Below are 15881 nucleotides of genomic sequence, written 5' to 3'. Positions count from 1 at the left end.
TGTGTAAAAATACATTCCATCATTGTGTTACAATTCATAACCAAAATGACAGTCACTATTCAGAACTGTCACTGAAACATTACTCTATATATGCAGCACGTATCAGGTGATCGTGGAAGAGGAAACTGTGAGGAAGGTGAAGAGAGAGCTGGGTGTTCAGGAATGCTTTCCTATTCCAACATCTCACGGCGAGGCTCAGGCCCACGGAGCTCCACATTACTATACAGCTGAACTGCCACCCAGCAGCCTCCCAGAAGCCACACCGTTTACTGTGGGAGACAACCACACCTACAATGGCTACTGGAACAGCCCTCTGGACCCTAGGAAGAACTACCTCATATACTTCCAGGCCATGAGCAACTTTAGAGGAGTGAGTGTCTGAAACAAGTAGATCTCTTGTTTTATAACCGGACAGAAGCTAATCTTTTTTAAAAATGCTTCGTCTTGGAATGATATTTTTAGATGCATGTTGACAGATGTTCACAGCAGGAGATAAATCCTCTGAACCAGCGACTAGATTGAATAAATAGTGAGGAGCAAATGCAGCTGGTAAATTTGCAATTAGCTGGATCTACAGAAACATCATATCATAGCTTGTTCTCACAATTTGTCCTCTGCTTTATCTGTTTTAATTCACACCCGTACGGTAACGCGTGTCACAGTCCCAGTGTGAAATTAATTATATAGTATCAGCGCGCACCGAGCTTTAAATGTCAGGGCCTTATTCAAATGGGAAAAACAGCCCCCGTGGTCCCCATCTATTCCCTGATAAGAGGATAAACAACGAGGAATATCGTCTCGCTGCCGTAAACCATTTCAAGGGGTAATTGGACACAGGTGCGACTGATCAAAAATAGATCAGCTGGCAGTTTGGTGTTGGGAACGGCTACGTCTGAGAAGGAGAACGAGCCGTGCAGCTTAAGCCTGAAGGAGATTCATCTCTCTGACTGGTCAGAAATTGATCCGGAAGGGTGCCAGATACGTTTTTTGAAAAGGAAAGAGCTTTATATTTTGCGCTGCTCAGATGCGTAATGTATATCTTGGTTAAAGAGAGTGCATTAGATTGGATTTGATTAACGCTTTAACAGTAGATAGGAAATATAGTTCATTGCGGCTAGCAGACGTCTGTGTAGGCCGACAGGGAGATGGAGTCAGATCTGATCAATCTGCCTACTGGCTCTACAGTTTTGTCCAAATTCAGTGGTGCTACTGTAATGCCAACACAATTTTGCTAGCTTTTCATTAGCCAAATCCAATAACTTCCCGCAAAGAGGTTCATCATATGTATAAGCTGTGTTTAAAATCTAAACAATGTGATATACAGAGGTAGAGAGTCAGCAAGGCATTTTCATATCCAGTGTTTGCATAACTTATCTATCATTTATGATTTAAGGAAAAAATAATACTATGGTGCTCAACAATGGTTTGGTTACAAACAAAGAATAAGTAAACAATGACATAATTTTCATTTTTTTGTAAATTATCCCTTTAAAGGAAAACACCACTTTTTTTCTCAATATTTTACTATGTTCTTATCTCAACTAAGACTAATTAATACACACCTATCTTTATTCAATGCATGCACTTAATCTTTGTACAGCACGTCGTGAATGTGTTAGCATTTAGCATGGCCCCATTCATTCCTTAGGATCCAAACAGGGAAGAATTTAGAAGCCAACCAAACACTTCCATGTTTTCCCTATTTAAAGACTGTTACACAAGTAAGTATGGTGGCACAAAATAAAAAGTGGCGATTTTGTTAAGCGGATAAAAATGAGAACTATATTGTTAATGAAGGAAGAGCACTTAGTTTGCAGCACTTTGACCTCTGGCGCAGTAATATTGACAGAAGTTTGAGCGAGAGTAGTCAGCAGTGATGATGTTACTGCGCGCCGAGGTCGAAGTGCTCTTCCGCCATACAATATAGTTCTCATTTTTTATCTGCTTAAAAATCGGCACTTTTTATTTTGTGCCACCTTACTTGTGTAATTACTTGTGTAATGGTCTTTAAAAGGGGAAAACATGGAAGTGTTTGGTGGCTTCTAAATTCATCCGTGTTTGGATCCTAAGGAATGAATGGGGCTAGGCTAAATGCTAACACATTAACAACACGGTGTACAAAGATTAAGTACACGCATTGAAATAAGATAAGTATGTGTTAATTCGTCTACATTGAGGTAAGACCATAATAACATATTGAAAAACGGTGTTTTTCTTTAAGTCCCACAAAATTGTACATGATGTTATAAAGCCTTGAGCGCCAGTTTAAAGATTATCTTCATACACAGAACGCTACCTTGTTAGTAGGGATGCTCATATCAGTTAATTTTCCTGACCGACAACCGTAGCTTCTAAACCGAACATTAACCGTTAACTGATAAGATTTTAATATGAAATTGTCATTGAGTAAAATACAGTTGACGGTTGTCTGTGAACTAGTAAAAACAAAACATTTAATTTGAACGTGCAAACAGCAACCACAGATCAACAACAGAACCAGGATTCATACATTATCAGATATTCACGCAACATTACTTTATTAAAAAGCACGCGATCGGTCCAGTGGATTAATATCCAAAAGGGCAGAATGTCTCCGTTTCATCTACCACAGTGGTCATCTCTAAAGCAGGACGCTTTTCAGAAAGTTTTGGTTTTGCGTCGTCTTTCTCCGTTTGTCCAAAAAGAGCTAGATGTTTATGGTTAGGGTCAGAGGCCATCAGCGAACGTCTGTCCGGATGTGCGCAAGACGGACGCGTCATCTTGCGCGGACACGCGCGCGTCTCCGTTCAGCTTCCAAACACGCATACAAATGATTTCTCATACAAATGATTACTTTATCAGACCGTCAGGGCAGCAATCATTTGTGTCATTTACAGGACATTCACAAATTAAACATTCGGACGGGATTAGTTTTACAGGGGTAGGTGGCGTAATGTAATTTTACCACAGGACGTCTGTTATATTAATGGTCAATTCGGACGGGATTAGAAATCTCAGTAAAACATTCAGAAGTGGGAGGGATAACTCGATTGCGCACCTCCCGTCTTCACGTGCACATTACCTTGCTTTCTGATATCAGATGTGCAAACAACATGACACTGACGAGGAAAACGCGAAACACTGTGTTTAATTTCAGTTTGGGGACAACGTCAGTTTCATAAACAGTTCCGTGCCTCTGAGAAGTAAATGTGACTTTTTTTTTTAAAGTTTATGTCGTGTTATTCAGGAACTGACTTGTAACTGACTTGTTTTTCCGCCTAGAACGCAAGTAAATGCTTCTTTAAGCGCTTTTATATTTAAAAGAAACCCGCAAATTAAAAGGAAATGATGCGATTTACGTGGATATTTACAGCTGGTCTATTCGCACTGGATTAGTATTACCTGAGGTAATTTCTCCGGACCTTTTTACAGAAGGTAAAAGTCGCCGTAATCTTTACTGACATTGTCCGTAATGATTACTGACATGGAACATTCGGACTGGACTAAAATCACTGAGAAGCTCTAATAAAAATTGCTTTACCCCACCTTCCTATGTAAAACTAATCCCGTCCGAATAGTACTTAGAAAAATGGCGAAATGTCTGTCGGCTCATGAGGACACGCACCATGTATTAACAAATATTTTTTTATTTTAACTGATAATGTTAATCGGTCATAAGTTCTACCTTCGGTTAACGGTTAAACGGTCAATGTGAGCATCCCTACTTGTTAGTCATTTACTCACTAGGCAACATCTTTAGGTTTTACACACAGTTTTGAACTTCATGCTAGCCATCTGCCATCATGAACGTTTCAGGAAACTTTCTCTGAGTCCTGCCTTCATGGTTATTAGTTACCTCCGTACTCAATAATGCGCTATTAAAACTCTAAGCATTTCGGGCTTGTGGAAATGAAAAGAATGTTTTAATGGTCCATTTAGATTTGACACAAGCTAGCAAACCTCATCCTCAAAAAAATGTGGATGACATTTAGAAGAAGGTTATCTCATTGGCTCAGCACCTGGAGGAATGCATGAGCCAGTTTGGCTCATTTCACTCTTCTGAACAGCAATTCAGGGACGCAAAACTTGGACGGACTTCACTAAGCGTTACTAGGGAGTCGGGTTTTTGAGCGATGACTCTCTTGACCTATAGTACAGACCCAAATTCCCTCTCTTTCAAACCCCTCAGGGCTTCTCAATCTATACAAAAAAGCACCTGTCAGCCAAGCGCTGTGACTCCAGCTCCCCCTCGATTTTTTCGCGTACGATTTGGAAAATGATCGCACGGCTCGGTCTCCTTTGGGCACTGTTGATTTACTTGACCGACCTTTAGCTAAATATTCATTTTTATTCAGCTCTATTTTATGCTGCGGTAAGTGCTGTAAAGGCTGACAGTCTAAACCAAAGAGAATGTAGCTCAGGAGAGTTTGCTAACATTTAGTACTTTCCTCTTATCAGTTTAAACAGTTCTGTTGTGTGCAAAGCTTTTGAAAATCCTGACTGCGTATAAACTATGCTAAAATACTTTGTTTTGTCTCCTGGCCAACTTTATGGCCGTAAGTGCTTTTTGAATTTTTGGCAACATCAGCTGCAAGAGAAAAATCCCTCCACTGCAGTTTTGGGGGCTATTATTTTAAACATTATAGAGTCCCTGTCTGTCTTCCACTATGTATAAGTTATATATATGTGTGTGTGTGTGTGTGTGTGTGTGTGTGTGTGTGTGTGTGTGTAAGCTCAAAAAGCCTAAGCCCAATGTTCTTTCTCTACCCTTTGTTATTTACTTTTTGTCCTTTACTTACTTCACAGCCCTTAGAGGCAAAGCAAAAAGATTGTAGCTGTCAGTTTTTCTCTCTAACGCGCAGCAAACTTTACTTGTTTTTCGTGTTTGGTTCTGGACCCTATGGGACTGACCGAACACTTTCAGGGAGTTTTTTTTTCTCTAATTGCCTTCTCTTGCTCTCTGTTTGAAATCTTTGCCACACCAGAACGGATGGCATAAGTAGATATTTATCTTTGTGAATCTCACAAGAACTCGTCCAGGTCACATTTGTCTCCAAATCAAACAAAATCTACAAATATGATTTGTACTTTCTGTAAAGGTTCTGTAATTGGTGTTTAAGTTATAATTCAACATTTAATGGCCACCTATTATATTTTCTTATAAAAGTAGTAAAAATGTAGTTATTTTCATTTCAGCAGTGGCATAGACTGCAAAACATATCTCTATGACTGCCATTGTAAAGAAAAAATATCTCAAAAACGACTGCCGACACATTGGGCCAAATTTGTAGCAAGAGACTGCGTAGTAGTGATTGTAAGGTGGAGCCACGGTATCAAGGCCCCGCCCATTTTTCTGTTTAACTTAAAGGAATAGTCTACTCATTTTCAATATTAAAATATGTTATTACCTTAACTAAGAATTGTTGATACATCCCTCTATGATCTGTGTGTGTGCACGTAAGCGCTGGAGCGCACTGCAACGCTTCGATAGCATTTAGCTTAGCCCCATTCATTCAATGGTACCATTTAGAGATAAAGTTAGAAGTGACCAAACACATCAACGTTTTTCCTATTTAAGACGAGTAGTTATACGAGCAAGTTTGGTGGTACAAAATAAAACGTAGCGCTTTTCTAAGCGGATTTAAAATAGGAACTATATTTTATGGCGTAATAGCACTTTTGGGAGTACTTCGACTCGCCTGAAAAGTCCGCTCCCCTTCTCACTCTCATAATGGGAGAGGGAGGGTGTTACTGCGCCGAGTCGAAGTACTCACAAAAGTGCTATTACGCCATAAAATATAGTTCCTCTTTTAAATCCGCTTAGAAAAGCGCTACGTTTTATTTTGTACCACCAAACTTGCTCGTATAACTACTCGTCTTAAATAGGAAAAACGTTAATGTGTTTGGTCACTTCTAACTTTATCTCTAAATGGTACCATTGAATGAATGGGGCTAAGCTAAATGCTATCGAAGCGTCGCAGCGCGCTCCAGCGCTTACGTTCACGCACACAGATGATAGAGGGATGTATCAACAATTCTTAGTTAAAGGGACACTTCACCCATTTGCATAAAGCTTTGTAAATTTAAAACCCCAGCCATGTTTTTGAATGGTCATGCATCATTTTCTCAGTTGCCACTGAGACAGGAGAAATACAGATTTCAGTGTTGCACTTCCTTCTTTCAATGATGTAAAAATCATCATTTTGCATCATTGAAAGAAGGAAGTCCAATATCTTTGTTGAGGGGGTGAGACTACAAACACCCCTGTTCTCGGTCAAATGGGCACCAAATTCTAAATGTATGTTACATTTCGACTACAAATATGACACAGTTTCAATAAAGATTAAAGTTTCTACGGGTGAAATGCTCCTTTAAGGTAATAACATATTTTAATATTGAAAATGAGTAGACTATTCCTTTAATTTCAAATAAAGTCGTCATATGCCTTTTTAATAGCATCTAATAGCCAACTTAAACCAAACTTATTAGATTAAAAAAAATTTAAAATACATCAACATGATAAGAAGTAACTAAAATACTAGAAAACATAGTTGGGAAAATGTTTAAGTTTTTTTTTTAAAGTTTTGCTCGCTTCCCATTCGTTTACATGGAGAGGGCAGGGCTTATGACCTATACTGGGAGGCGATCAAAATGTTTTCTCTCTCTCTCTCTCTCTCTCACCTCATTCACACAGCACTTTGGTCCCAGAAAATGTCCGTGTAATAAAAGTGGTATACACGCTACTGTATAAACACAAACACATCCCGTAAATGTTCTGGGATCACACATTACAAGTAACGCACATTGCATATTACTTTTTTGAAGCAACGAGTAAAGTAACGGATTACTTTATAAATGTACACATTAATAGTTACTTTTCAGTTTAATCAATTCAATTTAAAAATAAAATAATGTACTCAATTATACTGAACATATTAACGTAGAATTACGCACTCTGTGCGCCTGAGCGAGAACAGTTTGAGTCAGAAACGGAGATGGCAGGCCAGAGCTTGACATTTCTGTGATCATAAAAGAGATCAAGCCTCAGCCAAAGAAAAAAAGTAATGCAAAAGTAACTTAAAAGTAACATAAGCATTACTTTCCATGAAAAGTAACTAAGTAATGCAATTAGTTACTTTTTTGGGGAGTAACTTTATATTGTAAGGGGCCAGTCACACCAAAAGCGCTTTAAACGCTTGCAAACGCAAGGCGCGCCGCACTGCCTTTTTTAAAAAAAGAGCAGTGCGATGCGGCTTTTCATATTGCTAAGCAACCACCGAGTCAGCTGTCTTGTCAATCAAATATTGAAGCGTGAGCGCTCTTTTGCTGTTAACTGTCATATTAGCAAAAACTTTAAAAAGAGGACGCTTGCTCTGACCTTGTTTGAGGGTGAGAGGTGCAAAAACTTGCAGGAGAGAGTGAGCGAGTGGTGTCCGGTTCTTCAAAGCAACTGTAAACTTCCCTCACACCACAACGTAAGGCCCGCCTCTCCCCTCATTCGATTGGACAATGGAAAGACGCGAATGACGTCGGGCGCTTCTCCGCTCTCAGCGCTCCTTCAAAAACGCGTGCGCAGCAGACGGCAACAAACCGCAAGGCGCTCGGCGCGCATAAACAGCACGCAAACGCACCCTGCCCATAGAATATCATTCAAAAAAGGCGCCTGCAACTGCCATAAACGCTTTTGGTGTGACTGGCCCCTAATGCATTACTTTTAAAAGTAACTTTCCCCAACACTGGAAATAGCGCATAATAAACAAACTTAAGATGCTACAGAGAACAAAACTATCAAGTGCAGGACTTTAAATACATCACTTGTCTTTACAGGATCTTTATGGCATCTGTGTGAATGCACACACAGATTCCGGAAAATCATTGGCAGTGTGAATGAACCAAAAATCAAATGATCCCGGACAAATGCCGGATGCGTTTTCCATGTGTTTTCCGTAATGTGTGTGTAAAAAGGGCTTCTCTCTCTCTCTCTCTCTCTCTCTATCTCTCTCTCTCTCTCTCTCTCTCACCTTTTGTACCACCCTCTTCCTCCTGCTCTAAAAAGTATGAGGTTCATCATAACTTCCTTTCTCTGCCTCCCTGAACTTGCTATTTTTATAGTGCTCATAATTCATTTACTTAGCTTGAGTTTGCTGACAGATCCCCTTTTGCGGTGCCTTCCATGACCGTTCCCACAAATTTTATTAAATAGAGCAGGGAAGCTTAAAGCTTTGTGCCTGCGTCCATCTGATCAAAGCCCACTAGCTGTCTCTCGTCTGTCATTTGGGGTCACTCTTTTCTGTGTGTGCTTGTGGTGCGACATGTTGGACCGGCTCTGTGTTAAGAGGAACCAGCCGCTGTTTGCTTTATCCCTCGCGGGAGAGCATGGATTGAGACGCATGGCACACTTGCATCGCAATGATGGCTGCTGGAGGAGATAAAGATGGGTTTCTCATAAAGCCCGGATTGGCCTACATGACATTTATAAGCATGTGGTTGTGCCAAGATATCTGTTAAATATCTCTGTCCATGGCCATTTCTATTATTCCCTATGCCCCCCTTCAACCACCCACCCTGTTGTATGTTTTCCAAGAAGATGGACTTTAGCAGCCAAGATGGCTTGAAATGGATTTTCAATTAAATTAAGCAATTTAGCCCCAGTTTCAGAAAAGGCCTCTCAACTCTTTTTACGGATGGGAGGATTTGCATAATTGTTTCATAATGCCCGAATTAGCATCTGTAAATCTTAATTTGATAATGCATCTTCTTGTCGAGGTGACTGGCCGGAATTGGATTATGGGCTTGGATCCCATTAGTGCTATTTGACAAAGGTCGTTTTCATAGCACCACTATGCCATCGACTGCGATTTGCAATAAATTAATTGCTTTTTATATTTCTCTCCTGGTTGAAAGTCATCTCTCCTGTCTCTTTTGTGTCCCCCATCACTTTTTTCTTTACTTTAACAGCTTCCCACCGCACACATACCGACACAGTGCTGTGTGTGAATATATTTTTATGTTTTGGCTTGCATTCATGCTGTTGTTGAATCAGGAAAACATCAGTGTGGGCCCGTTTAAGATCTCATCAGGTGTCACACGGTATTATATCTGCTCTTTGACTTTTTCCCCACGGCATGACGCTACATACAAACATCTCTTTTTTTTCTTTTTTTTCACAGGAAACGAGGATTAACTGCATTCGTGTCGCACGTAAAGGTGAGTCATTCAATACAGATGAGACAAAATATTTTCTTCTCTGATGTACTGTGCTGTTGTGTCTTGTATGGTCTGTCACAGACAGTGTAAGGAAATGTGAAATGAGGAAATGTTTCCTTGCCAGCATTTTTAAAAAAACGTTGCCAGCCAGCACCAGCTTTTTTATGATTTGCACAAAAATGTAATGCCTCCCAGAAAATGTTCTTCTGTAAATATATAAACATACAATATATCAAATGAAATAACAGACCCTCTTAAAAATTTTTCATCCTACCTTCATTTGTCAAATATGGGTAAGTTTCTTAAAAAATACAAAATTTTAAGCAAAAAGCTGAGATAATTGTTTTTTTAAAGGACTTTTGATAGAGATCAGATTCAGAGCGATCATCAAAATATACACAGAGTTTGAACTGTTTGCCCTAAGGGAATACTTCCGGGTTTTATAAGGTAAGATATTTGGTAAGAGCGCCATCTGATAATAGCATAATTACAGATTGCCGGAAAAACTTGTCATTGGCAGGGAAGTGTTTTCTCTTAAAGGGCTAGTTCACCCAAAAAAGAAAATAATCATGTCGTTCCAAACTCGTAAAACCTCCGTTCATCTTTGGAACACAGTTTAAGATGTTTTATATTTAGTCGGAGAGCTTGTTGACCCTTCATTGAAAATCTACGTACGGTATACTGTCCATTCTGTCACAACAGACGCAGAAAAGAAGACGATGCTGAATAAAGTCGTAATTTTTGGATCAAAATGTATGCTTCAACACATTCTAACTGACCCACTGATGTCACACGGACTACTTTGATGATGTTTTTATTACCTTTCTGGACATGGACATTATACCATACGTAGATTTTCAATGAAGGGTCAACAAGCTCTCGGACTAAATATAAAACATCTTAATCTGTGTTTTGAAGATGAACAGAGGTCTTACAAGTTCGGAATTACATGAGGGTGAGTCATTAAAGAAATTATTTTCATTTTTGTGTGAACTATCCCTTTAATGGCAGGGAGATAATTAACATTACACTGGAGGTTTTGCTGTGCAGCAGTTTGCAGTTGAGTGTGTATCAGTGTAGTTTTTTCCCATCTGACAAGCATCATGTCTGGCTTTGGTATCAAAGTGATTCCACCTCTGTGATCCTTGCTCAAGCCTCTCAGATGTACCACTGAGAAATACTCGGTAATGGGTCACTAGCTAATCGTACACGTGGACCCTGCTCTTATTTTTCTTCCTAAGTGCTCGGATTTCTGACATGGATTGCAAGCATCCAGAGATTCCCTAAAGGGCAAAGTGAGAAGCTCAAGAGGTTGTGTATTTGTTTGCTGTCCAGACACACAGTTTTTTTCTTTATACACCACCCCTCTGGAGACAAGGACATTAAGGGAGAACAGGGCACTCTTTCATCATGTTTGTTTTGGGTGCTTGAGGTAGGGTTGGTGGAGTGTATCAAAGCGGGTTTGTCTGGGGGCGCAGACACAAGGCCAGAGAGATCGGTTTTCAGGGTCCAATGCAGTCAGGACAAAGGTCCCTACATCAAACACTACTGATGGAGTCACCTGTGCCTGTCAATACACACCACCACCTGTCAGAGCCCTAACAGAAAGATGAAAGGCTTTAAGAGGCATGAATTCCTGTCAAGCCAACAAAAAACCTGACTCCTCTCTATCGAGCGCCATCAGAAGTCAGTGTGGGCAGGACTGTATTTATAGTCTTCAGGATTCGCTGTCGGTGAGCAGAACCTCACGGTTTAATCGACCTGGCGGGACGAAGGCTCTCTTTGAGACTGAGTAATGAGGGTGACTGCTAGCCTTCCGAACACGAAGCCAAGATGCAACAGTGGACGTTTTAGAGTTGCCTCATTCTCCATCTGCTCGATACATTTGGTCTGTGATAAATCACACGGCAACATATTGATGAACAGAATGGAACACTTCACTCCTTCCTGGTGGTAAATTGACAAGGAAGATTAAACAAATTCTTGCCTAACAAACAGACAAATAAGAAACTGACGCAATCTCTTTTGCATTAAAGGATTAGTTGTTCCTAAAATGAAAATTCTGTCATTGTTGTTCTGGGTTTTTTGCAAATATTAGCAATTCCAAGTATGCCATTATATTAGTATTCAAAGTTTTCTGAAGTTAAGTGGAAAGACTTTTTGTTTTGGGTGAACTATTACTTCAAGATTCGGTAATTAGGCCACACATATGAAAGCTTTTCAAAATGTAATCTAACTTGTCAAAAATTCACAATTCAAAGTTGTCGCATTTGATTGGCCACATAATTGTCCTTGTCTCATATTTCAGCAGTCACAGTTCAGAGGAACTGAGACCCTGATGCGCTCAAAACCCGACAGAATTACACAAGCCTGAAAACTAAGCTTCCAAGACCCCCGTTTCTGTACACAGATGACAGTTTAATTAACAGTCCCTTGGCAATCTTTACAGAACAATACACTTTCATTGTAACTCCAAGTGCTAATTTCCACTTCTGGTGTGCTCAGCAGGTGCTCGCATTAATCTTGAAACAAATTTCATGCCTGTGTTTGGCTTAATTGATATTCTGAAAGGAAACTCAGCACGACGATAAAAATACGATCAGGTTTGCATCAAACTTTAATGGATGTTTTCCCATCTATATTTTATGTAATGAATACATTTTATACTTCATTAAGATCGTGTGATTTATTTGTTATTGTATAGACTAAACATGAACCTGTATTTTTATTGCAGAATCGTGGTTTGCATATCTAATGGAAGACCTAATATATTGACAAAAAATCATCTAAATTATTATCTTTGTATTGTTTTCCAGTAAAAATATCTAAGATTTAAAATAATTGCATTTCACCTAAGAAGCAATGTGTTTTACTTGTTTTAAATCTTATAAAATATTTTGAGGTCTGTGTTGGAAGACAAAAAGTGTTTAACCCTTTAATGATTTTACTCTACATTACAACTGCACTGCAAAAATGACTTTCTTACTTAGTATTTTTGTCTTGTTTTCAGTAAAAATATCTAAAAATTCTTAAATTAAAATGCATTTTCTTCATGAGCAAATTACCTAGGAAAATAAGTCTAGTTTTAGACAAAAAATATAAACTTTAAGCAAATTAGTGCTTAAAACAAGTAAAAATCTGCCAATGAAATTTGAATTTTTTTTTTAAATAAGTTTACTTTTTTCATAAACACAATTTTTTCTTATTCCAATTGCCGATTTTTTTTTCACAAATTCACTTAAATTTTATATTTTTTTTTCTAAAAACTAGACTTATTTTCCTAGGTCAACTTGCTCATTAAAAAAGAAATCTTAATTTAATAATTTTTATATATTTTCACTGAAAGCAAGACTGAAAAATACTAAGTAAGAAAGTCATTTTTTGCAGTGTGTACACTGCAAAAAAAAAATGATTTTCAAGAAAAAAATCTTAGTATTTTTGTCTTGTTTTCAGTAAAAATATCTACAAATTCTTAAATTAAGATGCTTATTCTTGATGAGCAAAACGACCCAAGAAAAAAAAGTCTAGTTTTTAGACCAAAAATATCAAATTTAAGTGATTTTGTGCATACAACAAGAAAAAAAATCTAATCTGGGGTAAGCAAATTTTTCTTGAATTCAGCGTTTAAGAAAAATTTTCAAGATTTTTTTGCTTACCCCAAAACTTTGCTTACCCCAAAACTTCTAAAAACTAGACCTATTTTCTTGGATCGTTTTGATGCAAACAAACTATTATGGTGTCATACAGTAGATGTGTTTTGTCTAGCATTAAAATAAATGTTTTTCTCCACACTGATTGTAAAATCAACAGCTGATCTTAAATAGGCCTAATTGCTTTATCATACACTATAAATTAAATGTAGGTCATCATATGCACCCAGTCGCTTCCATGCTAACTGCTGTTGACAAAGCTGTTCTGCTTAAAAGAGCAGTATTTTGTCAATGTGAATGAACTGCTTAAAGAGGAAAGTTGAAGTTTTGAAACTGCTTTGATGAAACCGAGAGCGATATGGATAATACTTTTCTTTGACACCAGAAAACCGTTGTTCCACTCGCTTATGACTTATTTTTAGCTTTGGCCTCGCATGGAGCCCCAATGCAGACCTCTTTCCTCAGGCCTTAGTCTTTTTCATAAAGCCATGTATCTTTGAGGCCACTAAAGGCCTTAAAGGGTAGTTCACCCAAAAATGTAAAAATCTGTCATCATTTATTCACCCTCATGTTGTTCTAAATCTTTATGAGTTTCTGTATTCTATTAACTCTTTCCCCACCAGCATTTTTCATGATTTTCACAAAAGTTTAATGCCTCCCAGAAAATGCTCTTCTTTGAATATATAAACATACAACATATTAAATGAAAGAACAGACCCTTTGCTTTCAAAAAAAAAAAAGTTTCATCCTACCTTTTTTTGTGAAGGACTTTCTATAGAGATTAGATGCAGAGTGATCCTTAAGCATCCCTTAGATGTACATACAGCTCTTTGCCCTAGGGCAATACTTCCGGGTTTTATAAGCTCCGGAAGACCATCACCTGGTGGATAATAGCCGTATTGCGGATTGACGAGACAACTTGTCAATGGCGGGGAAAGAGTTAAACGCATATAGATATCTTGATAAATAAAGAAAACAAACAGTTCAGGCACCTACAGTATTGACTTCCATAGTATTTGTTTTTCCTACTATGGAAGTCAATGTGTACCGTCAACTGTGTGGTTACCATCATTTAGCAAAATATCCTCTTTTGTGTTTGACAGCAGAAATAAACGCATACAGGTTTCGAATAACATGAGGGTGAGTAAATGATGACAGAATTTTCATTTTTAGGTGAGCTGTTCTTTTAAGGATGTATGAGCACTGCATTGAATAAGTAAATGAGACAAAATTCCTCCCAGTGTGGATTCCACTAAACACAAATGGGACCTTGCCTGGTAATAACCTATTAGCTTAATAAGCTATTTGGTGGTTTTAGGGTGATGTGGCCAGATATTATATTCAGTCATTTGAAGAGGAGGGGAGCTTAGACTGTTGCTGGTTGTTTTTAAAAGGTTAATTTCTTTGCAGCAAAAACTATTCGTTTGATGTGCCAACAAATCCGCTTGACCTTGTCAGTTAAACTGTGTGAGAGCTTAATGTCTATCTGAAGGAAAATGTTAATGTGGTTCATGTACCACCATATTTGTACTAGGCATCTGAATGCTGCCTTCTCTCGTAGTTCTGGCAAGCTGTAATATAAAGCGGGGAAAATGAGTATTTGACACATCAGCATTTTTATCAGTAAGGAGATTTCTAAGTGGGCTATTATTGACACAAAATGTCCACCAGATGTAGCCATCAAGCCAAATATTGAATTCATACAAAGAAATCAGAACATTTAAGTATACAAGTTGAGTCATAATAAATAACGTAAATTGACACAGGGAATAAGTATTGAACACATGAAGAGAACAAGGTGCAAATTGGCATAGAAAGCCAGGAGATTACCTGAAATCTGTCAGTATTGAGAGAGAAACTTTGCCCCCTATCAGTACTAATTGATATCAGCTGCTTTAGTCCTAATTGATGGCCTATAAAGGCTTCTCATTACCCAGAAGGCACACACGAAAGACTTCCTCATGGGTAAAAGCAAAGAACTCTCTCAAGTTCTTCGTAATCTTATCGTTGAAAAGCATTTTGATGGGAATGGTTATAGGCGCATATCCAGAATGCTGAATGTTCCTGTGAGCACCGTGGGGGCCATTATCCGAAAATGGAAAGAGCATCACTTCACCATAAACTGGCCAAGTTTTTAAGATCCCTGTCCGAGGAGTCCAAAGAATAATCAGGAGAGCCAAGAACCACTCGGGCAGAACTTCAGAAAGACCTTGCATCAGCAGGTACTGTTGTTTCAAAGAAAATTATAAGCAATGCACTGAACCGCCATGGCATCCATGCCAGCTCACCATGCAAGACTCCATTGCTGAACAAAAAGCATGTTGGGGCTCGGTTAAAGTTTGTGAAAGAGCATCGGAGAAGCCTGTGGATTATTGGGAGACTATAGTATGGTCAGATGAAAGCAAATTTGAACTTTTTGGCAGTCATTCTACACACCATGTTTGGAGAAGAAATGGCACTGCCCACCATCATGGGGCATCATGGTTTGGGGCTGCTTTTCGGCAAGGGGTACTGGCAGACTTTATATTATTGCAGGCAGGATGAATGGAGAAATGTACTGGGACATTCTGGATAAAAATCTGCTGCCATTTACCACAAAGCTGAAAATGAAAAGAGGGTGGACAAACACAGGGCCAAGGAAACATAAAGTGGTTTTAAAGAAAGAAAATCAAGTTGCTTGAATGGCCCAGTCAATCACCAGACCTAAATCTTATAGAAAATCTATGGATACTGAAGATCAAAGTTAAAAAAAAGGCACAAGGAACCTTCAAGATTTAAAGACCATTTGTGTGGAAGAATGGGCCAGAATAACTCCTGAGCAATGCAGACGACTGGTCTCTCCATACAAGAGGCGTCTAGGAGCTGTAATCACCTACAAAGGCTTGTCTACAAAGTATTAATTAAAGTGTTTTCAATACTTATTCCCTGTGTCATTTCACTTTATTTATTATGACTCAACTTGTATACTTAAATGTTCTGATTTCTTTGTATGAATTTGGCTTGATGGCTACATTTGGTGGAAATTTTGTGTCAATAGCCCACTTA

The 15881-nt window shown here is 38.6% G+C and overlaps 1 protein-coding gene across 1 annotated transcript in view; it reads left to right on the top strand.

Annotated features, from left to right (window-relative positions):
• Positions 1-15881, top strand: part of ptprub (protein tyrosine phosphatase receptor type Ub) — a 269588-nt gene that overhangs the window by 202810 nt on the left and 50897 nt on the right. The window contains exons 12-13 of the mRNA XM_073872305.1: positions 97-370; positions 9150-9186. Coding sequence (XP_073728406.1) covers positions 97-370; positions 9150-9186 — 311 coding nt within the window. The remainder of the gene's footprint in view (positions 1-96; positions 371-9149; positions 9187-15881) is intronic.

The sequence above is a fragment of the Misgurnus anguillicaudatus genome, chromosome 10 (assembly GCF_027580225.2).
Source record: "Misgurnus anguillicaudatus chromosome 10, ASM2758022v2, whole genome shotgun sequence".
In the NCBI taxonomy this organism is placed as follows: Eukaryota; Metazoa; Chordata; class Actinopteri; order Cypriniformes; family Cobitidae; genus Misgurnus; species Misgurnus anguillicaudatus.
The sequence above is the reverse complement of the archived record's forward strand: the minus strand, read 5'-3'. Positions and strand labels throughout refer to the sequence as shown.